At 46.2% G+C, this 27,922-nt stretch overlaps 1 protein-coding gene across 1 annotated transcript in view; it reads left to right on the top strand.

Annotated features, from left to right (window-relative positions):
- The first annotated feature begins 947 nt into the window (after positions 1-947).
- Positions 948-27,922, top strand: part of SMAD7 (SMAD family member 7) — a 30,488-nt gene continuing 3,513 nt past the window's right edge. The window contains exons 1-3 of the mRNA XM_063959147.1: positions 948-2,195; positions 4,304-4,357; positions 13,130-13,204. Coding sequence (XP_063815217.1) covers positions 1,730-2,195; positions 4,304-4,357; positions 13,130-13,204 — 595 coding nt within the window. The 5' untranslated portion in view covers positions 948-1,729. The remainder of the gene's footprint in view (positions 2,196-4,303; positions 4,358-13,129; positions 13,205-27,922) is intronic.

The following is a 27,922-nucleotide window of genomic DNA, read 5'->3' as shown; positions in this document are numbered from 1 at the left end:
AGGGTGGCACAGAGGCTGGCAGGATGGGCAGAGAGTGACAGTCACGGGCAGGGTGGCACATAGACTGGCAGGATGGGCAGAGAGTGACAGTCACGGGCAGGATGGCACAGAGACTGGCAGGATGGGCAGAGAGTGACAGTCACGGGCAGGATGGCACAGAGACTGGCAGGATGGGCAGAGAGTGACAGTCACGGGCATGGGAAGAATGAGCCTGGCACAGAGACTGGCAGGATGGGCAGAGAGTGACAGTCACGGGCAGGATGGCACAGAGGCTGGCAGGATGGGCAGAGAGTGACAGTCACGGGCAGGGTGGCACAGAGACTGGCAGGATGAGCAGAGAGTGACAGTCACGGGCAGGGTGGCACAGAGACTGGCAGGATGGGCAGAGAGTGACAGTCACGGGCATGGGAAGAATGAGCCTGGCACAGAGACTGGCAGGATGGGCAGAGTGACAGTCACGGGCAGGATGGCACAGAGGCTGGCAGGATTGGCAGAGAGTGACAGTCACGGGCAGGGTGGCACAGAGGCTGGCAGGATGGGCAGAGAGTGACAGTCACAGGCAGGATGGCACAGAGACTGGCAGGATGGGCAGAGAGTGACAGTCACGGGCAGGGTGGCACAGAAACTGGCAGGATGGGCAGAGAGTGACAGTCACGGGCAGGATGGCACAGAGACTGGCAGGATGGGCAGAGAGTGACAGTCACGGGCAGGGTGGCACAGAGGCTGGCAGGATGGGCAGAGAGTGACAGTCACGGGCAGGGTGGCACAGAGGCTGGCAGGATGGGCAGAGAGTGACAGTCAAGGGCAGGGTGGCACAGAGACTGGCAGGATGGGCAGAGTGACAGTCACGGGCAGGATGGCACAGAGGCTGGCAGGATGGGCAGAGAGTGACAGTCACGGGCAGGATGGCACAGAGACTGGCAGGATGGGCAGAGTGACAGTCAGGTGAGAGGGGGATGTGGGGTCTGTAGCTCAGCACACTGAGTCCCTCCTCCCCGCCTCCCTCCCTCCCCCTGTCTCCATAACCAGCCCAGCAGCGCCCTGAGGAGGAGGAGAGCAGCGACCAGACCTACTTTATTTTTTTCCCTCTCTCCTCCCGGGCAGCAGCCGGATCGGGGATTCCTGTGGATTAAACCAGAAGCAGAGGACGCTCCGGGATATACAGAGATTATTGCTGCAGCCCCGGATACCTGCTGACACTGGGAGAGCCCCTGATACCTGCTCATACCTTGGGAGCCCCTGATACATTGTCACCGAGACCCTGATACTTTGCATCACTGGGAGAGCCCCTGATACATTGTCACCGAGACCCTGATACATTGTCACCGAGACCTGGATACATCGTGTCACTGGGAGAGCCCCTGATACATTGTGGACTGGGAGCCCCTGATGGATTGTGTCACAGAGAGCCTGATACATTGTATCACTGTAGGAGCCCCTGACCCCCTGTGTCCCTGAGAGGAGCCCCTGTGTCCCTGAGAGGAGCCCCTGAGGATTAGCAGCGCGGGTGCCCACCCCATGAGCCGCCTGGCGGTGCCCGCTGCAGCCTGGCATGCCCGGTGCCCCTAGCCCCAGGCGGTGACGGCTCTCTCCCCGCAGAAGACTGGCGCATGTTGGAGAGCGCTGCTGCGGCTGCCGCTGGTCCCTGCCCGGCCTCGGGTCCCGGATCCTTCATGACTTGCGGGCGACATGCACGTTCCTTAGCCGGGAAGCGCTGCTCTCGCCCCGCATGTTCAGGACCAAACGCTCTGTGCTCGTCCGGCGACTGTGGAGGAGCCGAGCCCCGGGGGAGACGGGGGAAGGGGAAGCCGAGGGCCGGCCGCATGGGGGCTGCTGCGCCGGCAGGACGGCCAAGGTGCCCCGGGCACAGCCGGGCTCGGAGGCGGAACTGAAGGCGCTGGCCCACTCCGTGCTCCGGAGGCTGAAGGAGCGGCAGCTGGAGGGCTTGCTGCAGGCGGTGGAGAGCCGGGGGGGAGCCCGCAGCCCCTGCCTGCTGCTGCCCGCTGCCAAGCTGGACTCCCGGCCCGGACAGCAGCCCCTCTCCCTGCCCCTGCTGCTCTGCCGGATCTTCAGGTGGCCGGATCTCCGCCACTCGGCCGAGGTCAAGAGGCTCAGCTGTTGCGAGTCCTATGGGAAGAGTAACCCGGAGCTGCTGTGCTGCAACCCGCATCATCTCAGCAGGCTCTGCGAGCTAGGTACGTGCTATGCTGGTGCTGTCCCTGGCAGTGCCAACCTGTCTGTGTGTGCCCCGCTGTACCCCCAACCTTATGTCTCCCCCATGCTGTGTGTGCCCCCCATCTGTATGCCCCCCAACTGTGTGCCCCCCCCCACACACACCAACTGTATGCATCCTATGGTGTGTGCCCTCCCATGCTGTGTGTATGCCTTGTACCCCAAAGTATGTACCCCCAAGTGTGCCTCCCAACTGTATGCCCCCCCCCCCCCCCCATGGTGTCATGTGTAACTGTAAACCCCAACTGTTTGCTCCCATAATGGTGTCATATGCACCCCTGATATGTGCACTTTATGCCCCCATGATGTGATATGTGCACTTTATGCCCCCATGGTGTGATATGTGCCCCTTATGCCCATATGGCGTGATGTGTGCCCCTTATATGTGTACTATATTCCCCCATGGAGTGATATGCCCCCCATGGTGTCATATGTGACCTTTGAATGTGTATTATATGCCCCCCCCCCCCCCCCCCCATGGTGTGTTATGAGATCCATATGCAAACCAACCCTTCCATGTGCTGTACCCCCTAGCCTAGTGTATAGGGTCTAATTCTTTCTCTACTGACCCCTTCTCTATGTTTATTCTTGTATATTTATTCTTGTATATATGTTTATTATGTATATTCTTTCTCTATGTTCCATTGTATATGCTAGTAGTAAATCTGTAATAGCTTTCCTCAAAGCCCGTCATTCTGTGCTCTTCAGTCTATTCTCACAAGTATCCCCTGCACAGTCCCCATTACTCGCTGTACACCTGCAGTCTCCGCAGAATTCCTCTCGCATGGTAGACAGCTCCTGATTTACTATGACGTCTGGGTGAGCAGGTAGTACTGTATCAGGCGCTGCCCGTGTGTTTGCTCTGCCGCGGTGTGTTTCCGAGTCTTGTGGTGTGTATTGCGGGCTGGCTGACCCCGGCAGAGGCAGTAGGAAGTCGGGGAGGTGAGAGTGAGCACTTCCCCAGATGTGGAGAGGGGGCTCAGCCAGTGGAGTCACCGAGTCTCGCTCTCCTGTCTCCCTGTCTGAGGCTCCTCAGTACAATACAGTAAATGCTGATTTACAGACATGTGTTAACTCTGCAGCTCCCATTAGCTGACTTCCCACTTTTATGAGCCTCTGGTATTTATTGCTAGAGGAGTGTGTTAAGTCCTTGTAGTCACACAGGAATGTGGAGGTACTTTGTTCTAAACTCCCAGGGCACCCTGACATCTGATAGCCCAATGAGCCCTGCTGATGGGGGGGTTTCATTATTATTCTGACCCTGCTAATCAATGGACTCACCAGCCTTATTTCCACCACTGGCATTTAAAGTCCCGTAGATGAAAGCTGACAGATCAGCCCCTCCATTGTCAGGCAGCAGGCAGCGAGGGGGTTAATCAGGAGAACTCTTTGGGCTGTTACTTTGTTGCAATATACTTTAGCCTCATTGGTGTAGTATTGTTCCTGGGTTCCTGCGAGTTTCCTGTGCTCTTATGTTGCGGACCCCCAGCATTGATGTATAGAACGACAGTTATTATTATTTATCATTTTCAAAAATAAATAAACAAACAGTCCTGCGTTTGGTGCACGGGGAGGGTGACTGGCTGTGTATGGGATCCCTCTGGTGTCCTTGTAGCTGCAACATAAAACACAAACAGTAACAGAATCTGCTGCAGAACTAGAAAAGTACAGTGAAATAATAATAAAGTGCAGTTTTTGCAGGGGTCTGGGGGAGAGGAGGGCGGCTTGGGGGGCACTGGCTGGGGATTAGCAGCCTGTGCTGAGTTGCACTAGAGATCCCTGATCAGACAGCCAGAGGAGTAGATAGGAGGGAGGCTGGCGCCAGGCGGACGCTTTGTTTATCAGGCTGCTACATATCAAGGCAACCACCGCCTGGTGCCCCTGCCTCCAGCCCCCAGAGCTTACACAAACAGCCCTGCCAGAAGAATGCTGCTCTTATCATAACTTTCTATCTCTTCTGCTGGAGACTTTTTTTCCCCCCCCCCCCCCTTTTTTTTTTTTTCTTCTCTCTCCTTTTTTTCTCTTTCTCATGGCTCACTCTTTATTTTCTCTTTGCTTTTTTTCATTTCAGAGTCCCCCCCACCTCCCTACTCCAGATACCCAATGGATATTCTCAAACCTTCTGGTGAGTACTTTTTTTTTTTTTTAGTCTTTGTTGTTGTTTCCTAAACTTTTCCTCCTTTGTGTGATATATGAAAGTCGCTGCTGTGCTCCTGGTCTCACCATGACATAGCCTGTGGTCTGCTTAGGATGCACTTTTGGAGTAAGTTGCGCAAACTATGTTGTACTGCGTTGTCTGTTCCAGACACTCGTTTATTTCTGAGCTGTTACTTTTAAGTACATTTAATTGATTTTTGTAATTGTTTGATATAAAGTAAATTTTTTCACAGTATGGTTTTTTTGGTTACAGAATTTTATGCAGTTTTTCTGCAGTTTAAGTAAACTATCTGACATATTTAGGTGATGCTGGTTTGTGTTGTAAGATGACTTGGGATATTATAGACTTCTATTTAACCTGTATGTGATTTGTTTAATTTTGTTGTTTTTCAGTTTTGTTTTGTTTTGTTTTTTTACTGAAATAGTTGTTTTATTATTTTATTTTATTTTTCTTATTTTATTTATTTATTAGTTTTATTTATTTATATGTCTATTATATATGTGTTTTGGGGTCTTTTTGGACCCGAATAGTTGTTGTGTTTGATATTTTTTTATATTCTACAAAACTATAGAAGTGTTGTATTTTATTTATGTTTATTTCCACTTTGTTTGTTATTGCTATGTGTTGTGTATAACTAGATTCAGATGTTTTTTTATTATTATTATTATTATTATTTGTTTTCTGCCTGCCAGACCACTATGCTGGAAAAAAAAAATCAGCAATTTTGCCCATTGGCATGAAAATGGCATCTTGTTGGTACTGAAGCTGATAAATCAGTCATTGGCATGCCTGTTGCTTTTAATGAATGGGCCGCCTGCCAGGGCAAAAACCCATTTTCAGCTGGCACCAGCACTGTTGAGTCGCCTGTGGCAGCTTTGCTCACCTTGTACTGGATAAATAAGACTGACTTTGTGGCCAGGGAGTCGGCAGATAGATGGCCCATGTCAGGCTGCAGTCACTTCATTTTCCAGACTGATAGGGGGCTTGCCCCAGTATTGAGCACTGCAGACAGACCTTTTCCTATTTTTAATCTGTGTTTTAATGTCACAGAACTTGTAAGCCTGGCTTGTGCACAATCTGCCACTCTCACCCTCCTGTTACACACACAATACCCTTACCCACACATACAGGGTGCTACAAGTTCTGTGTTATGTTATCATGTATGAGGTGTGATGAATCCTCCTGGCTTACATGGAATCATATGATAACTGATATTGGTATGCCGCCTTATGTGTGCAGCAGGGATGGTAGATCATTGTTTCTATGTATCTAGAATTCTGAGATCTTTAGAATACTCTGGGGGTGCACACGCACCCCCAATACTTGTATTGCCCGCAGTTATGCCTGTGGGTAGTTTTTGAGTCATATGGTGGATGTAATGTGAGCAAGCCAAGATTTTTTTAAAAAATGTAAGTCTCCCACAACCATTGCAATGCATTGTGGGTCACCCTGCGGCAGGCAGTGGGCTATAGAGGCCGTGTCTTCTTGCAGCCTCAGAGCTCGCACAATGTTGGGGAGTTGGTTTGGGCCTTGATTGGATCCCCTCTCACTCTTTGCAGTGGCTTGCTGAGCATTGGCATTGGAATAGGGATATGTGTGTGAGCTGATGAATCTACAAAGCACCAATGTGCAGATCTGAAAGGAAAAGCAGCTCGGATCAGTGGAGAGGAAGTCATTAAAGGTGTCAGTCGGAAGGGACAAAAATTAAATGTCCAAGTGATGAATGGGCTGTACTGGAGTGTTGCTGGTGGACAGCAGGTTCCAGTGTGGACTGTGCAACCAGGACACAGGGTACACCCCAGCTGTAATGTGTGCTGGATACTCAGCATGGACTGTGATAGCAACCAGGACACAGGGTACACCCCGCTGTAATGTGTGCTGGATACTCAGCATGGACTGTGATAGCAACCAGGACACAGGGTACACCCCGCTGTAATGTGTGCTGGATACTCAGCATGGACTGTGATAGCAACCAGGACACAGGGTACACCCCAGCTGTAATGTGTGCTGGATACTCAGCATGGACTGTGATAGCAACCAGGACACAGGGTACACCCCGCTGTAATGTGTGCTGGATACTCAGCATGGACTGTGATAGCAACCAGGACACAGACTACACCCCCGCTGTAATGTGTGCTGGCTGCTCTGCATGGACTGTGATAGCAACCAGGACACAGGGTACACCCCCGCTGTAATGTGTGCTGGCTGCTCAGCATGGACTGTGATAGCAACCAGGACACAGGGTACACCCCGCTGTAATGTGTGCTGGATACTCAGCATGGACTGTGATAGCAACCAGGACACAGGGTACACCCCGCTGTAATGTGTGCTGGATACTCAGCATGGACTGTGATAGCAACCAGGACACAGGGTACACCTCCGCTGTAATGTGTGCTGGATACTCAGCATGGACTGTGATAGCAACCAGGACACAGGGTACACTCCCGCTGTAATGTGTGCTGGCTGCTCAGCATGGACTGTGATAGCAACCAGGACACAGGGTACACCTCGCTGTAATGTGTGCTGGATACTCAGCATGGACTGTGATAGCAACCAGGACACATGGTACACCCCCGCTGTAATGTGTGCTGGATACTCAGCATGGACTGTGATAGCAACCAGGACACAGGCTACACCCCCGCTGTAATGTGTGCTGGATACTCAGCATGGACTGTGATAGCAACCAGGACACAGGGTACACCCCCGCTGTAATGTGTGCTGGATACTCAGCATGGACTGTGATAGCAACCAGGACACAGGGTACACCCCGCTGTAATGTGTGCTGGGTACTCAGCATGGACTGTGATAGCAACCAGGACACAGGGTACACCCCGCTGTAATGTGTGCTGGATACTCAGCATGGACTGTGATAGCAACCAGGACACACGGTACACCCCGCTGTAATGTGTGCTGGATACTCAGCATGGACTGTGATAGCAACCAGGACACAGGCTACACCCCCGCTGTAATGTGTGCTGGATACTCAGCATGGACTGTGATAGCAACCAGGACACAGGGTACACCCCGCTGTAATGTGTGCTGGATACTCAGCATGGACTGTGATAGCAACCAGGACACAGGGTACACCTCGCTGTAATGTGTGCTGGATACTCAGCATGGACTGTGATAGCAACCAGGACACAGGCTACACCCCCGCTGTAATGTGTGCTGGCTGCTCTGCATGGACTGTGATAGCAACCAGGACACAGGGTACACCCCCGCTGTAATGTGTGCTGGATACTCAGCATGGACTGTGATAGCAACCAGGACACAGGGTACACCCCGCTGTAATGTGTGCTGGATACTCAGCATGGACTGTGATAGCAACCAGGACACAGGGTACACCCCCGCTGTAATGTGTGCTGGATACTCAGCATGGACTGTGATAGCAACCAGGACACAGGGTACACCTCGCTGTAATGTGTGCTGGATACTCAGCATGGACTGTGATAGCAACCAGAACACAGGGTACACCCCGCTGTAATGTGTGCTGGATACTCAGCATGGACTGTGATAGCAACCAGGACACAGGGTACACCCCGCTGTAATGTGTGCTGGATACTCAGCATGGACTGTGATAGCAACCAGGACACAGGCTACACCCCCGCTGTAATGTGTGCTGGATACTCTGCATGGACTGTGATAGCAACCAGGACACAGGGTACACCCCCGCTGTAATGTGTGCTGGATACTCTGCATGGACTGTGATAGCAACCAGGACACAGGGTACACCCCCGCTGTAATGTGTGCTGGATACTCAGCATGGACTGTGATAGCAACCAGGACACAGGGTACACCCCGCTGTAATGTGTGCTGGATACTCAGCATGGACTGTGATAGCAACCAGGACACAGGGTACACCCCCGCTGTAATGTGTGCTGGATACTCAGCATGGACTGTGATAGCAACCAGGACACAGGGTACACCTCGCTGTAATGTGTGCTGGATACTCAGCATGGACTGTGATAGCAACCAGAACACAGGGTACACCCCGCTGTAATGTGTGCTGGATACTCAGCATGGACTGTGATAGCAACCAGGACACAGGGTACACCCCGCTGTAATGTGTGCTGGATACTCAGCATGGACTGTGATAGCAACCAGGACACAGGGTACACCCCGCTGTAATGTGTGCTAGATATTCAGCATGGACTGTGATAGCAACCAGGACACAGGGTACACCCCGCTGTAATGTGTGCTGGATACTCAGCATGGACTGTGATAGCAACCAGGACACAGGGTACACCTCGCTGTAATGTGTGCTGGATACTCAGCATGGACTGTGATAGCAACCAGGACACAGGGTACACCCCCGCTGTAATGTGTGCTGGCTGCTCAGCATGGACTGTGATAGCAACCAGGACACAGGGTACACCCCCGCTGTAATGTGTGCTGGCTGCTCTGCATGGACTGTGATAGCAACCAGGACACAGGGTACACCCCACTGTAATGTGTGCAGGCTAGTCTGCATGGACTGTGATAGCAACCAGGACACAGGGTACACCCCGCTGTAATGTGTGCTGGATACTCAGCATGGACTGTGATAGCAACCAGGACACAGGGTACACCCCAGCTGTAATGTGTGCTGGATACTCAGCATGGACTGTGATAGCAGCCAGGACACAGGGTACACCTCGCTGTAATGTGTGCTGGCTGCTCTGCATGGACTGTGATAGCAACCAGGACACAGGGTGCACCCCGCTGTAATGTGTGCTGGATACTCAGCATGGACTGTGATAGCAACCAGGACACAGGGTACACCCCGCTGTAATGTGTGCTGGCTTCTCAGCATGGACTGTGATAGCAACCAGGACACAGGGTACACCCCAGCTGTAATGTGTGCTGGATACTCAGCATGGACTGTGATAGCAACCAGGACACAGGGTACACCCCGCTGTAATGTGTGCTGGCTTCTCAGCATGGACTGTGATAGCAACCAGGACACAGGGTACACCCCAGCTGTAATGTGTGCTGGATACTCAGCATGGACTGTGATAGCAACCAGGACACAGGGTACACCCCGCTGTAATGTGTGCTGGATACTCAGCATGGACTGTGATAGCAACCAGGACACAGGGTACACCCCCGCTGTAATGTGTGCTGGATACTCAGCATGGACTGTGATAGCAACCAGGACACAGGGTACACCCCGCTGTAATGTGTGCTGGATACTCAGCATGGACTGTGATAGCAACCAGGACACAGGGTACACCTCGCTGTAATGTGTGCTGGATACTCAGCATGGACTGTGATAGCAACCAGGACACAGGGTACACCTCGCTGTAATGTGTGCTGGATACTCAGCATGGACTGTGATAGCAACCAGGACACAGGGTACACCCCCGCTGTAATGTGTGCTGGATACTCAGCATGGACTGTGATAGCAACCAGGACACAGGGTACACCCCGCTGTAATGTGTGCTGGATACTCAGCATGGACTGTGATAGCAACCAGGACACAGGGTACACCTCGCTGTAATGTGTGCTGGATACTCAGCATGGACTGTGATAGCAACCAGGACACAGGGTACACCTCGCTGTAATGTGTGCTGGATACTCAGCATGGACTGTGATAGCAACCAGGACACAGGGTACACCCCGCTGTAATGTGTGCTGGATACTCAGCATGGACTGTGATAGCAACCAGGACACAGGGTACACCCCGCTGTAATATGTGTCGGCTACTCTGCAGTCAGTCTATTTCAGGGCTCATGGTTGGCCTTACCAGTATCTGGTCTATGGGTTGACAGTCAATAGGCCGACCACTAATGGTTGACATGCATTATGTCAACATGGTGAAAAGGTCGACATGTAAAAGCTCAACACTGCTTATGGTTGATAGGTTCAAATGGTCGACATGACAATGGTCAATACACATATGGCTGACACAACTTTTTAAGTGTTTTTTTTTTTTTTTTGCATTTTTTTTAAAGTTTTTCATACTTTACCATCCACGTAAATTATGATTGGGAATAGTGACCTGTGCTGAGCAAGGGGACGCGGTACACTAATTGGGGTTCCCTGAGCTTTGACAGTGAAAACGACACAAAAAAATTATATGGAAATGCTGCGTCGACCATTTTTCATGTCGGACTTTTCATTTGTCGACCTTCTGTGCCCGTCGTACTTTTCCATTGTCTGCCTTTTACCTGTCGGCCTAATGACCCTGTCAACCTTTTCCATGTCGACCATGGCTGTCAACATACTTAAGGTGGACCTAATGATCCGTACCCGGCCTTAGGAAGTCTATTCTAGTCTCTAGCCCTAATATGATGTTTTTGATAACAGCGTGCAGTCCGGTGTATGTGCAGTTATTGGTAGTTGCCCCAGGCATTCAATTGCAGCTCTTGTCCGTTCCTTTAGAAAGGTGTTGAGCGGCTGAGGGCCTATAGCGTCTCACATACCATTTAGCACGCAGGAAATGCAGAGTTCCTTAGTGCTGCGGAGGAGAGACTTTAGACTGGGATTTCTGAAACGCTCCCATCGCTTTGCTGCCACTGCAGAGACAACTTTTGGGCAAGCAGAGCCTTGTGTTCCTTCTGTTTATCTCAAGTTACATGGGGAGCCCCAGGAAGATGGTTTTGGAATGGAACACTCTGAAGTCATCATCAATCTGCGGAGATGAAACAAATCAGGGCTCATTCTTCCACTTAATGATAAAAAGATTTGCCCAACAAGATGGGGTCATTTACTAAAGGCCAAGCAGAGCCAGAACGGGGTTTCATGGGGATGATGTCACCACGATGACGGGAAATTGCTGAGAGCTAGCGCAGGGTTTGATCACACTCTTAGTGGAAGTGCTGGTTTTTAAAAAAACTGGTGCTGAGGAAAAATGTATTGGAATCAGTGAGAAGTGTGATTCTATTCAGGAGGAGTAAAAAAAAAAAACCTCTGTGTAATTGTTATTGGTTACTGAATGTTCCTGCCTGGGGCCTCTAATTTATTTGAGCCTATGGCTCAACGCCACCACGTTCCATTTTTCGAAGCTTCCGTAAATCTACTCCCATATCTTAATTTGCTGCCCTTAGTTGGGGATATTTAAAGATGGCCGCCTGCAACGTAGTAGCAGGGGAGTAGGCGTTGGCAGAGGGAGCACACTTCTGTCCCAAGGTAAACCTTTTGGCAAAGCAGTGAGAGCTCAGAACCTCAGTTGCTTCCTCTGGGCTGAGACGACAAAGGAAACTGTCCTGATTTTTTTTTGTTTTCTGTTTGGCTGTTACCCGGCCAAGTTCCTGTAATGGCATAACCCAGGGTGTCGTTTCACGTGGGAGTCTAGTGCTCTGCGTCTTCCAGGGGTAGAGTGTGCCGCAGGGTTTTCCTGCATGTCTGTTCTGCAGACAGTCGTGCCCTTTAGCAATCCTTCCGTACTATTCCGGCCCACTTACACAGTTTACACAACTGGTAACAAAGGAGCAGGAAATGTAATAAATATATATATATATATATATATATATATATATATATATATTTCCTTAGGACATTATGGGTAAAAAAAATAAAATCTTGAAGACATGTAGAAAGTAACTGTATACTACTCACAAGTAGTTTCACTTCCTGTCTCTTCTATTGTGTGCGGTTTGATGAAGTGTGTCCTGTTCTGTATATTCCTGTTCTAGCGCACACTTAATACTTCTCCCCAATTAAACTTTTTCTGTCTGACCAGGCCTACTTCCTCCTTATTGGTTATTTGCATCTTTCAGCTTGAACCGGGTATAGTGATATTACAGGGCTCCTTTAGCTCTACAACCGCTATGGAACTACAAGTCCCAGCTTTCCCTAAATCATAAACTTTAAGCAAACCCACTGTAACTTAGCATGAGATTTCCAAAGCATCTTTTTCAAAGAGTTTAAAATATATTTGTTAGTCCGTGTCGTTGCTGTACATTCCGTCCTGTAGAACGTGTTTTTCATTTTTTTCTTTCTTTAAATCTATTTATCCATATTTAGATGTTTTCCACCACCCACCCACAGCACAGCTCTCCTCTGTTTTTATCCCCAAGTTGAGACCCCTGAAAGGGTCTGCTGCCTGTAACTGTAACTTGCCTCCTACCCCCAGGGCGACTGTTCTCTGTGCGCAGGATCAGAAGCTCATTACAGTACAGAGGACATAGCTGGGGAGATCCACATCTGGTTTATATTGCCTCTCCGCTAGGATTCATTAAATGCGTTCTGTTTCATGTTTCCAGAGAACAGAAATTCTTATAATTTTAATGTTTAATCATTTTATACAATGCTTTCTTTTTTTTTCATTTAAGTCGATCTTATAGAAAGACTTGGCAATTCCCTGAGATCCACTTTGGATTCACATCAATGGCCTACACCCTGGCTTTCTGGGTGAAACGCGTTAGCTATGCTCCCACTAGTTAGGCATTTTTTTTACTCCAGAGTAGCATTAGTTTCTTCAGTGTTATGTCAAACTGAACCGAAATAGGGACAGCAGCCCCCCTCGTCATCAGCGCGTTTTGCCAATGCAGTTCCGCAACTCACCTGTAGTCTACTTAGGTGTTGGCTAGGTGATGGACTGGTGATAAAATATTCAGCTTGAAATTAGTGAATATGATAGGTGAAGAGGTGGCTCAGTGCCCACTGTCACTCTTGGGATACGTATGGTCTATACTGTGATTTGGTCATTTGTTGTGGGTGATGGGGAAACGCGTTGTGTATATATCACTGATACTGACACATATCTCAGCATGTAACATATACTGTAACTCACAATATCCATTTTTTCTCTTTCAGCGGATCCTTCAGACTGTGTGCCTTCCTCCACCGAGACAGGGGGAACTAATTACCTGGCCCCCGAGGGGCTTTCAGGTGAGACACCTCTCCCCTCTATCTAGATTATTTACAGAAAGTTAATAGCTGTTGTATAACTTGCAATATAAGTGGAAGTATATTTTTCTAAATGATAAATTGTCAATTCTGAATGAATTTGTATTTTTTGGGGTGGCGGATGTATCGTTCATTGATATAGAGAATAGAGAATTGTAGTTTTCCCACGGCACGGACTGGTCTGTGTGTTGAAGTCAGTGCCCCCTGGACAGTGTTCTCTCAACGAGATTTTGTGGGTACAGTAACGACGGGCTTGCACATTTACTAGGCAAACAAAACCATTCTGCTGTAGGAACTCAGGTCATTAAAGCTGAACGGAGCTGTTCTTAATTGGGCTGTTATATGTGAGCAGACCCTCATCTAAAAGGAGCAGGGGGGGAATCAAAAACAGAATTCACCAGTAAATTCTTCTCAAGTCTTCATTAAGAATTTTGCCGAGAGGCCCAACAGTCTATATATTCAGTTCCAGATGTCATATCAGTAAAAGCTCTTGTTAGTTCTGCAAAGGAAAAAACATACTTGAAGCGAATTTTTATATGGGAATAATCAGGCGTTTGCATTGCATTGTGGGTATGTGTAACGTTACTTCTTCCACACTTGATGCCCTGTGTATGTAGTTTATCTTTATAATGCGTGGGCTATAAAGCTATTTTGTCTTTTCCCTTGTGTTCTTTTGCCCTCTTGTGTACTTTGACTTTCTCAAAGGGCTAAAATGCCTTTGTTATGCGTCTGTCTGGGTCTACCATGACACGTATGTACGTGTTATCGTGGCCATTGAATTCTGAGGCATCTTTGAATTGGCTCTCCAGCTGCTGGGTGCATGCTGGGACTTGTAGTTTGCAAAGCTCAGAGAGGCAAAGAGTCCTTTTATCAGATTATCCAAGATGGTGGCTTTGCGGTAAAACGAAGGCGTTCAGGACCTTTCCTCCCGCAGATCAGCCAGAGCACTGAGCTGAAAGCTGCGGATCAGCGACAACGTCTCCAGTCTCGTCGCCCGGTGAAGGCGATGAAAGGATGGGCCTGGAGCTGAGGGAACTAGCAGAGGCACTCTGTGAAATACCTTCTTAAGGAGTGAGATCTTTTGTGCAGCATAATCTGAGGACTTGAGCTGGTACAGTCGACGTTACTCTTATTTCTCCCGCCCCCCCTCGTTGTGTTTTCTGCGGTTGGTGTGTGGGGAGCCTCTGAAGCCAACAAAGGGTTTAGGGAGGAATTTAAAGTCATGGATGAATTTTATGGGTGTAGCTTGAGAAACAGTTGTAAAGCTGCTGAATTGGTGACTAACTCTAGGCTGTTGTATAACTCCGAGAGATGGTCAGCTAAGTTCAGAGCCATAACCGAGAGGCCTGGATGAAAATGATTGCTGCCTGTCATAACTTTTTATGGGAACGACATTGCTTATTGTAAACTAACTCTCTCTCTCTTCTATTGAAGTTTCTCTGGGATATTTACTATTGCCAAGCAAACTATAGTAGCCCTTACGTCCCGTCTATTAATGCTAGTATGTAGAATGATGACACGGCTGTGTCGGCTTTGCAAACAGTTGCTGTTAATAATCTGATTGATTGAGCAACGCATTAAGGCCCTCATTCCGAGTTGTTCGCTCTGTAATTTTATTCGCATCGCATCGATTTTCCGCTAATTGCGCAATGTTCGCACTGCGACTGCGCCAAGTAAATTTGCTAAGAAGTTTGGTAATTTACTCACGGCATTACGAGGTTTTTTCTTCGTTCTGGTGATCAGAGTGTGATTGACAGGAAGTGGGTGTTTCTGGGCGGAAACTGGCCGTTTTATGGGAGTGTGTGAAAAAACGCTGCCGTTTCTGGGAAAAACGCGGGAGTGGCTGGAGAAACGGGGGAGTGTCTGGCCGAACGCTGGGTGTGTTTGTGACGTCAAACCAGGAACGACAAGCACTGAACTGATCGCACTGGAAGAGTAAGTCTCGAGCTACTCAGAAACTGCACAGAGAAATCTTTTCGCAATATTGCGAATCTTTCGTTCGCAATTCTGCTAAGCTAAGATTCACTCCCAGTAGGCGGCGGCTTAGCGTGTGCAATGCTGCTAAAAGCAGCTTGCGAGCGAACAACTCAGAATGAGGGCCTAAGTGGGGTATATGTCCCATTTTTTATTTATTTTTTTATTTTTTTTCTTTACTGCCAAAAAAAGTCACAACCCTGCCTTGGGGATATTTTGGAATATACACTCTTCAGCTTGGCGTCAGACGTCTTCCTTTTCTTTTCTACACGTATCAAGGGTGGAGATAATGGATGTTTCAGTTCATCCACCCGGATGGTTTTTGTTTCAACTCCTACCCCCCCTCAAAAAAAAAAGAAGTTTGTATGTAACTCCAGCCTGGTCTTCTAATGAGGCTCTGATAAGTGTTGATTCATGGCGGAGGAAGCTGAACTGCGCGTGAAACTGAGCCAAATGCCTCCACATAAAAAAGCATTTGTTTTACATTAACTCTGAATTAGTAGCAGCTACATTCTGCGTGCCTGTGTGTAGCTTTAATGTGTAGCCCCAAGAGGAGACGTCCGAATCTGCAGGAGAGAAAGAGAAGAGGACAGGGCGTCACGTTATTGGTCTTTCCTTACTACATTGCTGATGTTTGAAATCTTGCTGGGAGTTGTAGTTGCACACAGCTTGCACACATTCATGCTAAGTTATTTGCGACGGGAGGAGGGGTGGCGGCAAAATGTCACCGGATGCAGTAAATGCCCCCCTTTGTCGTACAGTAGACCTCAGGATTTGGCCCTATCAGGGCTGCGCTCCCTGCAAGCAGAGATTTTACTTTCCCCTGCCCCTGGCTGGGCCTCGCTGCAGTGAGCTGGCTTAATGAATGGGGCACAGTTCAGGGGGGTGGGATGGAGGTCGGGACTTGAGAGGCTGGAGCCAGAGACTTGATTCCTTTGGCAAAGGAAGAAAAAATGTAAATGCAGGAATAAAAAAAATGTAATCCCTGGAGGGCCCCTCACAAAAGAGCCGGTTCCTCCTGCAAAGCAAAGAGCTGACCTTTAATTCACACGTGCTGCCCTTTCATGTTGTATATTGAACCCCCCCCCATTTCTATTCTTTAAAGAATCTGATCTTGGCACAGAAATTACTTTTGTGGGCAATCTTACTTAATGACCCCTCCTGTGGTCTATCTGTCTTATCAGAAACAGCGCAGTATCCCCCCCATGGTAACAGAGGCCGAACGATGCTGGTTTTATCAACCTTCTGCAAAGTGTCCTAATAACCTCTTCCAACATTACAGCAGATATATATATATATATATATATATATATATATATATATATATATATATATTTTTTTTTTTTTTTTTTTTTTTTTTTTTTTTAATTGATATCTTTTTATGCATTCAGCATCATGTGGAAGCTTGGTTTTCAGCTTCTATTGCAATGTATTTTTTTATTTTTATTTTTTAGCTTGCGTTGCTAAGGGTTTCGTCAGTCACGATATCAAATTAAGGTCGGGTGACAGTTGCTGGCGGGACCCTTGGCTTTTTCTTGTGTATGGAGAATACAATGAGGCAGTTGAGGCGTCTGTAGTGTGAGATAAGTCTGTAAAGAACCATCTTCCTTCACTTCCTGAGCTAAGATCATGGAGGGCGTGTGCCGCACAGGGCTAAAAAGCAGCCCCCTCCCTTTAAATACACACAGGAACTTTGTCTGATTCAGACAACTCATACTTGTAGTTTTTTTAACGTCCAGATAATCTATTTATATAGAAGTTCTACCAATTCTCAATTCTGCGGTCAAACTGAAAGAAATATGCAAAATAGTTATATTTAAATATATTTATTCATATATATATATATACAGTATATATATATATATATATAAGAGTAATTGACGGTTCATCATTACACAAGACCTCTCGTGTCTATCTGCCTCGAGTCCTCTTTATGACATGGTGAGCAAGCCAGGAATGCTTCTGTGCGCCTTTGATCCCGTTGATATCTCCCCGAGCACGGAGACCAAGATTTTTCAATAGACGTCTCCTACGCTTCCCAGAATGTGACGCAACAGGAGATATGTATCTTGTGTATATGTTCATTTCCCTTTTGAGTGCTCGGCTTATCAGGCCTGTACCTCATGCAAGAGGCGGCCATTCTGTGGCCCGCCCTGAACCTATATTCTCTTATGTATGCATCCTGCTAATTCATGGGTACTAACGATCCCGCAGAGTGCTCCATTTTCGGAAAGATTGCGATTGATTTTTTTTTTTTTTTATCTGCAATTGAGAAACACGCGTGTAAAGGGATCAGGTGATCTGCAGGAGCCTAGTTAAAGGCCGCACAGGGCCTCTGCAAAGTGAGGTTATCGTCAGGGGTTAATAGCAAGACAACAGAGTTAAGGCTTTTGGATGAGACTAGGCCGCCTGCCAGACTGGGTGTACAGCTGTAAAATACACATCATCTGACCGTGCCTGTAAGAGGCCAGGCCGGTGGAGTGGAGGGACTTGGCAAGGCCTGGTGTAGTTTTTGGCCTGTGACGCCTTTTCTTGTGTCGGTCTCTTTCCTGGCAGAACTTTGTCCAAGCAGCTAGGGTGGGCTTCACGAGGCCGACGGGGGTGTTTATCGGATCCAAACAACAGCGCCATATTTGAATCTCTCGTGCGCTGATTGCGTTGTGCCTTTTCTTTTTTTCCTTTTTGGGATTCGGTTTTGTTTAAGATCTCGGGGCCCTGTCAGTTCCACCCCTAGTTTACTTTATGGCGGCCCCTCTATGCATGATGTCATTCTGAGTATGACAGGAATGTACGGTGCCACTCGGGAGGGGGATAGCTGTGTGGGGACATAGCTGAAGCACTCAGTGTAGTTAATGTTCTCCCAGTCCATGCCGCCTGCAATATCAGCTACGTGACTGCACAGTGTGGACGATGAACAGTGAATTCCTAGTGGTGCCGGCTTCTGATGACCTGAGAATGAGCCGTCTAGGAGAATACTGTAACAGGCCATGCGGAGGTCACTGCCAGCACAACCATCTTTCTTAAGCAGGATTAAATAACCCACGCAGCCGTCTGGCTGACTGCGTACTGTCAACGAGCGGCTTCCTTGCAGTTTATTTTCAGCTCCAAAGATTTGGGCTTCTGATCCACAGCCTCAATTTGGTTGTGACACACAAGTAAAACCTAAGTGAGCACGTTTACACCGCGGCTACCTCACATCCAGAGGGGCCTCATTGTGCAGGACCCCTGCCAGAGGTCTCTAGGTGCTGCGGGCCTCACGAGTGACGTGCTGGAACTTGTAGTTCCACAGCAGCCCGACAACCACAAATTGCATTGCCTTTGCTGTTCTAACGACCCCCAACTCCCCCCAAATTCTAACAAAAGGACATCTTGTTTTTCCCAGAATATAACTTACTTTAACTTGTAAACACACCTTAAAAGGAGCAGATCTGATCTTTTTTACCCACTGGGGCAATTTCTTAATACGTGGTGCTGTGTGTGTGTGTGTGTGGGGGGGGGGGGGGGGGGGGGGGGGGTTAGCAATGAAATGACAGCTGTGACGCTTTTAGTCACGCCATCATACATTATCGCCACTATTGGGCTCTGAGGCATGGATCTAAACATGGCAGGTGAGTTTTGCCGTCGCCGGCTGGCTTCTGTGCGTACACAAAAGAAAAGCTGGTCCAATAATGGAAATTAATAATGAAAAAAATATATTAAAGGGTTAATGTTTTTGATTATTTTATTTACTAAAAAAAAATAGATCCTGAGGTCCACGTTCACTCAAACCACGGCCTGGTTCATTCTACCATGAATTATATCTAGAGGGACACGGATAGACATGTCATGTGGCACTTAATGTCATGGTCGTATATCATTCACCTTACTGTACTTACAGGAAATATTAAGGCTGGGGGGAGAAGCGCGGGGGGGCTGCTTTGTTCCTTCTGAAAACAATGCCAAGCACTGAGCTCAAAAAAGTATTAAAAAAGGTTCTAATTCAGTTAGTAAGAGTGTGTGTGTGTGTGTGTGTGTGTGTGTGTTTTTATTTTATTTTTAATTCTCTGAATTTAATAAATTCATCAAATTTCAACTTCCTCCCCCAGACTCTGAGGCCAGGAAGGTTGAGGTTATTGGCTGCGGGCCGCCAATTTTTGGTTTTGGCGGACGTGGCCTGTCTTTGGTCCCCACCCAGTGTCATTATACGTATTTGTGTTTAACTGGTAAAAATGGGAAAATGTTTCTTAAAGTTTGTGCTGCCTTTATTTGTCTCGGAAGCGTTTTGTCATTTGTGAAAGCACTTCTTCAGGATTTAGTAATGCAGCGTTCCCATTTAAGTCTGCAAATATGATATTGCTAGCTAGCTGTGTTTGACAAAAAAAAAACCCTCAATGTTGATAAACGTGAGTAAAGCACATTAAAAATAGGGACAACTAGCCAGCAGTTTAAAAGGTGGGAACGTCCTTCTCGATTCCTAATGCTGAGGTGTGCCGCCATTTTTGTAGGCTGGATGACTCTTCAGGAGAATGCAACTTTATAAAGTGGTGTGAAACAAGGGACAACGTTGAGGCACTCTGTGACTCAACCGTTAGATTGCAGCACAGTATAAGAGTAACACCTTTTGTGGTACTTTGTTTGAACGGATATTGTATAAATTTTGTCAGGCCACAAGCCGGCTGCTCTCACTGGATGTGTGTAGCAGGTGTTTCTTTTTGTGGTTACTTTACCACATGCTGGACTGAAATGTGTAACCTTTTGCTTAGTAAATTGACAATACAATATGTGTTATTTTAAGTCCGTATTCCCATGTCATTCAAAGTATGCTGTTTGACACTTTCCACTCATCGTTATAAATACAAATACTTAATAATGGTTCCCTTTGCAGACTAAAGCCAGACATCCATTATGCAATAATGAATCTGCAGATTATCGGCGGAGCGGGCCAATAATTGCATGGTGTATGGTCACTACCGATCATCGATGATTGGATGGTCGGGCATGGAAAATCTCCTAACATGCCCGATTGATGCGATTATCGGTAGGCTGCATCTGGCAGTGTATGCTGACCGCCCAACATTTCCCATGTTCCTTTACAGGGGAGGAATGGGGAAATGTCTCCTCTACAGATATCGTGTGGTCATACAGTTTCCAGCAATCAATTATCTTGTGCGGTCTAGAAAGTGAGAGCTAGAATCCGCTTTGTTTCTATGGGCAACAGCTCCACTTCCTGTTTAGAAGTCGAGCAAACCTATCAACAGCTCCACTTCCTGTTTAGAAGTTGAGCAAACCAACCAGTCAATGACTTTAAGTATAATAATATTATTTTGTTGTGAGAGTGCCATTATTTAAAGACGGTCATCCATTAAGTTTGCACAGGGAGTGGAGTATTTATTGCTTGTCAGATATTTGAGATAAGGCTCAGAGACTGCCATCACTTCTACATCCAGCTGGAGGCAGCCATTTTGTTTGCCAACAGGTTTGCCAACAGGTTCACTATCAACTAGTGACATTACTGAGGCATGAGACATAGAGTGCAGCCTATCTTGTAGGATACAGTATGTGATTTATTGCCACGATATAACACTCAGTAACCATTTATAGCCGGCAGACACCGTTTATAAAACTTGTCTTTGTTTTATATAAATATAGCAGACATAAGAGTACACGAGGCATAAAACCAGGGCAATAATTGTACTTTAACCTTGCACTGATGACTGTGCCTGTTAGACACGGATCAGACGTCTGTGTTTCTAATCTAGCTTTCGTGTTTCCTAGATATTAAGGTTTTTAATCTGAAAGGTAATGTTTCCATGTAAACTGAAGTCTGCAATCAAATATACAGTAATACAAAGTTTTCCAAATTCCACCATTACAGTCCTGGTTGTAAGGATATCCATGCTTGAGTCCACATAGCTAAATCAAATTGAATGACTTACTTGATGTACTAAGCAGTGATAAAAGTAGAGAAGTTGCCCATGGCAACCAATCAGCATTGACGTGACATTTATAATTTGCATACTATAAAAGTATACAGAGCAGCTGATTGGTTGCCATGGGCAACTTTTCCACTGGCTCACTTCTCAACTCTTATCACTGCTTAGTACATCTTATCCAGTGTCACCTGTTTTTCAAGCATGGAAATCCTTAAAACCTGGACTGTAATGGCTGAGTTTGGGAAACTCTGCGAGTCGTATATGGAATACACTGAAACAGCACCTGTATGGGGCACATTGGACTATAAACAGCTGTGATTATTCAGATATGCCAAATTATAGCCTCTTACTGGACGATGGTGCGCCCAAATAATGCACATTTGCGTATAAAGCTGAAGTATTTAAGGCCCGGATTTATCATGCCTGGGAGAGTGTAAATAACAGTGATAAAGTACCAACCAATCAGCTCCTAACTGTCATTTTTCAAACACAGCCTGTAGCGTGGCAGTTAGGAGCTGATTGGCTGGTGCACCGTGGAATTTATCACTCTACAAGGCTTGATAAATGGGGGCCTAAATATCAAAAATATAAAAATGTTCAGTGTCCCAAAAGTTAATAGAGATCATTGATCCCAATGGAAACCGTATCCACAGCACGGAAATTGTTCATAATTCCGGTATCGGCACGTTTTCCGGCGCGTAACCGGCTAAATCTCTTTCTCTATTTCTTTTACTGACGTTTAATACATGACTTGAAGACCAGGGATACGAAAGGTCTTAGAATACCAATGAATACAAGTAACTTTTCTTTTTCTTCCTTTGCCCCTGTCTGCACATCAACGCTCTGCTGTATTTTTCCAGTGAGAGTCTATTCCTGCTGCCATAATTGTGCGTGTGGATGTGAGTTTAGCATGTGCTGAGGAGACTTGATTAGATTATGAAGGCAGACAGAAGTAATGATTAACTTTTTCAGTCTGCATACTGTCTCCAACCTGGCTGCTGCTGCTGCTGGTGTGTTTTCCCCTGCTAAGTACTGTCGCTCTGCAAAGAATGAAAAGGGGTTGGGAGCACAAAGGAGTTATAGGGGGAGGGCAGAAAGGAGAGAGCGAGAAGGATAAATCTCTCCCCCCATCAGATCCAGCACTGGAATTTATTGAGTGGAATGCAGTAAATGCTAAGAAATAACATCTCATGCAAATGGCTTCTTATAATTGTTCAAAGAATGAAGGGGGGTGGGGGGGATTCAGAGAATATTTATGCAGTTGCATTAATGTATCTTTTAATTTGGCGCAAACGCCATGAACATCCACGCCAGTGGCGTACATAAGGCAGTACTACATTTTTGCGCATCCATACTGTCCTAGCCGCACACCAGACTTGTGTGAATGAATATATACCATTTTTTGCCTGTTTTTTTTTTTTTTTCTGGTCTACTCCCATTTCCAGACGTTGAAGTTAATAAAAATAAGAATTACCCAAGTTAAGATTTTCCAGTTTCCTTCTTTGCAGACTTTGAGGTTATTATACATTTTTTTGTGCAGACAATTTGTGCTTTGAGGGTTGTTTTTATACGCTGAGATTGTCTCCGAACAAGTAACCACACTCTGATGATAATATACATTTTACTGCCTATTTAAATTTGAGGTAGAGCGGTGTCTCCCTTCCGCATGAAACATTTTAACCACTGGCTGAGCAGTTACAATATAAAGGGTGCCATGGTTTTGACGTCGGGAAGTATGTGCGTTTGCGCTGAATTTGACTTTTTACCTCAAGTTTTTACATTTAATGCTACTTTTAGTGCCCATGTGACAGGAAAAGGCCATTTTCTCCCCCTGAGTGGCCATATCCAGCGGCCATCTTGTTTTTTTTCTTATCCTCAGTACTTTATGGCAGCTTGGCCGCATGATCAGATCCACCGACTGCGTGTTAATGTTTTGCTGCTTACTCTTGTATCGTTTTCTTGTATGGCCTTTTGAGCCCATTTATGACACCCGGCTGGGTTTTTTTTTTGGCTGCTTCTATTTTCAGACATGTTGTGCTGAAGTCACCTATTGTCCGCACCTGAGGCCTATTCATATGCATGGAAAACGACTGGTGTTGTTACTCTTTCACCACCTTTCTGGATGTGTGCTGTAGAAATAGTAGACGATCTGTGTTATTTGGAGCTTAGACAGTGCAAATGTGCTTGGTTGGTTTAATTGACTTAGGTTAATGCAAAACACTTTGATGCCTCAGGTTCCCCCAGGCCTGGCACTTATTTATAAGGGTTCTCGTGTGTGTGTGTGTGTGTGTGTGTGTGTGTGTGTGTGTGTGTGTGTGCGCTTGTTTTCGTTACAATGCTCTGAATCCCTGGAGGGTGTTTTACATTCTTTCCCGTCTCTCTCATCTCCCTGCTTTTGTTTAGCTCCAGTGTAAGAATGATGGTTAGAGAAATCTTCTTCGATATAATCATGTCCTAGAAATCTCTTGGGCACTAACTTTTTAAATCCTCCCCGGAGCATCCAATGGGATTAGACCATTTTTGCTCTGTCGGTTCTCTAGAAACTAACGAGGTTACCTTGTGCCTCATGTCTCAGCAGTCACTGGCTCCTAGCGAAGCGACAGGCTGCTCTGGCACCATCATTGGCTCTCAAAATGGCTGCCTCCTCAGTGAACAGGTGACATTTAGGCTTTAGCAAAGGTTTTGGGTTTGGATTAGGTCAACAGCTTGCCGGTGCCAGGTGGTTTCAGTCTGAAGTAAATATTGTTTGCTTTTAAGGCATTTATAAGTGCAAACGTACGATGCAAAGTCCTAGCCAGCTTGAAGCGTCTGACGATACATAGTTTTGTGACTTGCGGGCACGAAAAAAAATGAAAATAAAATTGGGTGTCATGTTTTTTTGGAGAGATGATTCTGTAGGTAAATGTGCTGCTCACCGGAGGCCATTCCTGGCATGCAAGGGTTAAACAAACACTCAGCATCACACATACTGTAAATACAATGTGAATTGGTCTTGGCTTCCTTCTATATCCCACCCTTCCTCTAAGGCATTTTGCTATTAAGCCGAGTTTAACTTCAGCCTACAAAAAAGCACTCTATAATTTACATGGCTGATGAGACTCAGAATCCTGGGACGTATTAAGCCAGGAATCAGCCGGCTCTCTTCTAACCGCTGGAGTCAGACAAGACTTTTGTTTTGCTACTTTGCTTTTTTTTCCTCTCTTTCTCTCTCGCTGTCTGAGACCGTCACAAAGACAATGAGGCGCTGTAGTAACAAGGTGAATAGGTTCATTCCCCCAGTCATTATCTCTGCTAATTAGGCCGACAGATTGCGTCTGCTTTATTGGTGTAAAATTCATCTATCGTCACACAATTAGGCCAGAGCGCCCCCGTCACCCACTCGGAGAGATTTGGGTTTGTTATCCGTCCTCATCGGAGCGCATTTGCACCTAACCTGTACTATGTGTAAAGATGCGCCACACTTATTGCCAACTGTTCATGGCCGCAGTTGCGTCAACGCCCCGTTTCTGTACTTTACCTATATGAGAACGCCCAGTTAGGCCTCTGCAGCATCAGTGGAGGCGCAAGATTGAATTTGCACATGTGCAGCGCAAAAACACGCAACGTACGTTTCGCAAACAGCGTGTGTACAATTCTGCTCCGGGCCACTGCATCTCTACACGCTCTTATGCCAAATGCATGTAAGTAAAAAATAAAATAGCAGCCCATTTTTACTAAGCTCTTATCAGGAGGCCTGAAGCAAATCAGGTCAGACACGCTTACCTGGGAGTGATGGTGTAAAAATCATGTTATGACATGTTTAATACGACCCACACCCATTATTTAACTATGGTAATAACGCATGGTCCAGAATTCACCTGGTAACTGGCTCCAGCTGGATTGTCAGCTCTTCAGGCAAGTTTAAAAGGCAGTTAGCTAATTTGTGTCACATGCGTTTGAGATTTCCTATTCAAGACGCTGTTGTTACTCGCACTGCCTGGTGGTGGCGCTAGAGAGGATGCCTCCTGCTTGTATGATTTTTTTTTACATATATCAAAGGACGGATATATTCTATCCATATGTTCTTGTATAAGGGAGGGAAACAAATCACAATTATGGCATTGTTATGTATCTAATGACTATACATCAAGTCAACACTGCTGTCCTCTAAAACAGATCTTAGTTCGACATATTTATAGTGTACCATGGCTTGGAACCATTAAAGAGTTTGGCAATTATCTTAAAAAAAATAAAAAAAAATGTCCTTGGAGACGGGTGTCATTGAAAAGACTGGTCAACTTCATTCATGAACTGCAGTCCCCCCTCACCCGTGTGTCCCCCACCCTCGCCCCTCATTCCCTTAACTAGCCTGCTCATTGCAAGCCAGGATGGCTCCTTTTATACACTCTGCCAATTAAATAAGCCTCTGTATGTGGCAATGAGTGGCCTGTTATGTGGTATTCACTAATTCATACATAAACACACACAGACTAGTCTAGCTCCCCCTCACCCCCTCCGCTGGAAGGTTCTTTTTCATGTTGGGGTGTAGAAGAAGGAAATGAAAATAAACAAAAAGTGGAATGAAAAAAAAAAAAGAGCGAGCGAAAAAATAACCTTAAAGGAATTTTTTTCTTTCTGGTGGTTCTGAAGAATTTCATTTTTATTCTGTGAACTGCAGACTTTCCTTAACCCCATTAAGGCAAATATCAATGGCCAGCAAGTTACTTCTCAACCCCCCACCCCTCTCTCCCTGCTGTATTTCCCTAAAATACCTTTAGGATTATTGAACCTAAGATTATTACGGGGTGTCGGCTTTGTGTAGTGCTTCCCTAGATCTTTGAATTTTAATTAAAATCTGTAGTTAATTAAACCTTTTTTCCCACTTTTTATTTTTATTTTTGAGGGGCCGGGGGCACAGCTGGATGTGTCTTGTTTTTGTATAGTGAAACACTTACAATACTTTGAGGATTCCTAGTCGTAGAGTATCAGTAAAACACATATAAGTAGCAGGATGTGGCCTAAGGCCCAAGTTAGATGGCAAAGAGTGGCTTTAGGGCATTACCGTCTTTGAAGAAGTTCTGCAGCAGCTGAGGCATTTATGATATATAACATCATGGGTTACAGTGGCACGTAAACTGCTTAGAACTAATTCCTGTCTGGAAACCTTAATTTAACCCCCCTCCCTCCCTCCATACACACAATTACCCCCCCCCCCCTTTTGTTTTCTTTTTGGGAGGGGGTCAGGAAAAGCTTCTCGGCAGCATAGGTAAATAAGAGGTTAAAAGGAGAGTAGCTACACTCACCAAGCCTGCAATTTATTTGGGCTCGGCAATTACCATAATCTGAAAACTTCTCCTTACTGACGTCTGTCTGAAAATTGCTGGGTGTACTGGCGGGTCTTGAGATGAAAGGGAAAAATGCAGTCTTAAGGATTTTCTTTCACGCAACAGGCAGGGTGGCTGTAGCTCCAACTTACAGACGTTTCCTGATGTTTTTTTATTATTAGTTTTTATTTTTTTGAAAGTATATATGTATATATATATATATATATATATATATATAGAGAGAGAGAGAGTATTTTAGGTTTGTGTGTGCATCTACGCGTGCTACTGCTTTCTCTCTACTCTCTGAAATACAATCTCTAAATGGGGCATCTATGTCCCTTCCCCCTAATACGTCTCCCCCCCTTCCTCAGAATAAAAGAATTTGGTTAAAATTCTTTTTCTACTCCGCTTATAGTTTTTCGCAGTGTTGTGCAACTTGTGTGTGTGTGTGTGTGTGTGTGTGTGTGTTATGGGTGTTTGCTTTCCAATCCTTTTTTGTTTCTTTATACTTATAAATGCTTCTCTGAGTTTCTGCATGAAAGTACTGAAGTTTCCAAAGGTTAGGTGAAAGGTAATTTGATCGTTTTTCCTTGCTCCCCGCCCTTGTCACCCTCTCTCTCCTCTTTTTTCTCTCTCTCTCTCTCTCTCTACTCTAACCCTCCCTCCCTCCTAATTTTTTTTTCTTCCCCCTGCTAGCTGCCTTATTTTGGTGCCAGGTTTCAATCGGATAGAGATATTTGAGAAAAGTATTGTGAGGCACCGTAGAGGGGGGACTGCAGCAAGCGAGCGCACACACCTAAACTTGTCTGAATTCCTCATGCTTACTTGATATGGAATTTTATCATTCTCCCGCTCCCCTTACTATATCCCAGCCTCCCCACTCAGTACTCCCCTCCCACCCTCCTGCGAGCATCATTGTCCCACAGCCTTGAAAAAAATATATAATAATTATCTGCCAGATTAGCTTACAAGTCTATTAAATTTTTTTAGCGTTTTTCTGGCTTTTCAAACGCCACGAAAAAAAGTGCTGTTTGCAGTCGCCGCCAGTTATATTATGACTCGGAATTAAAGTGTGTGTGTGACTGTGTGTGACTGTGTGTGTCTGTGTGTGGGAAGGGTTTCGTGATTGCTTTTGTGCACTTTTTTTTTTTTTTAACATTTATCGGCCTGTTGCTTCTTGTGGATGTGCCTGGTGGTGTTGTATGGAGGTAAACAAGCTTCCTTTGGAGCTGGAGGTGGCTGCTGGGTGCATTTGTTAATAGAAATGTATAATTAAGGCCTTAGTGTAAGGCTTCCGGTCTCCGCCCTGCAACAACACAAACCACAGTCATAAGAGCTTTGTTGAATCTACGTCTCAACTTAACTTTCTATTACACATATACTAATGGTGTCATTTCGTGCAAAAGTGTTAGCAGTCGCATCCGTCCTTTGGGACTTTTGTTGCAGTTGCTCCTCTTATTAGGTACATACTGGCGTTAATAATGACGGTACGTTTCTAGAAATGCGCAAAG

Source organism: Pseudophryne corroboree, chromosome 1, assembly GCF_028390025.1.
Source record: "Pseudophryne corroboree isolate aPseCor3 chromosome 1, aPseCor3.hap2, whole genome shotgun sequence".
NCBI lineage: Eukaryota > Metazoa > Chordata > Amphibia > Anura > Myobatrachidae > Pseudophryne > Pseudophryne corroboree.
Note: the sequence above shows the minus strand (reverse complement) of the source record. Positions and strands in the feature narration are given on the sequence as shown.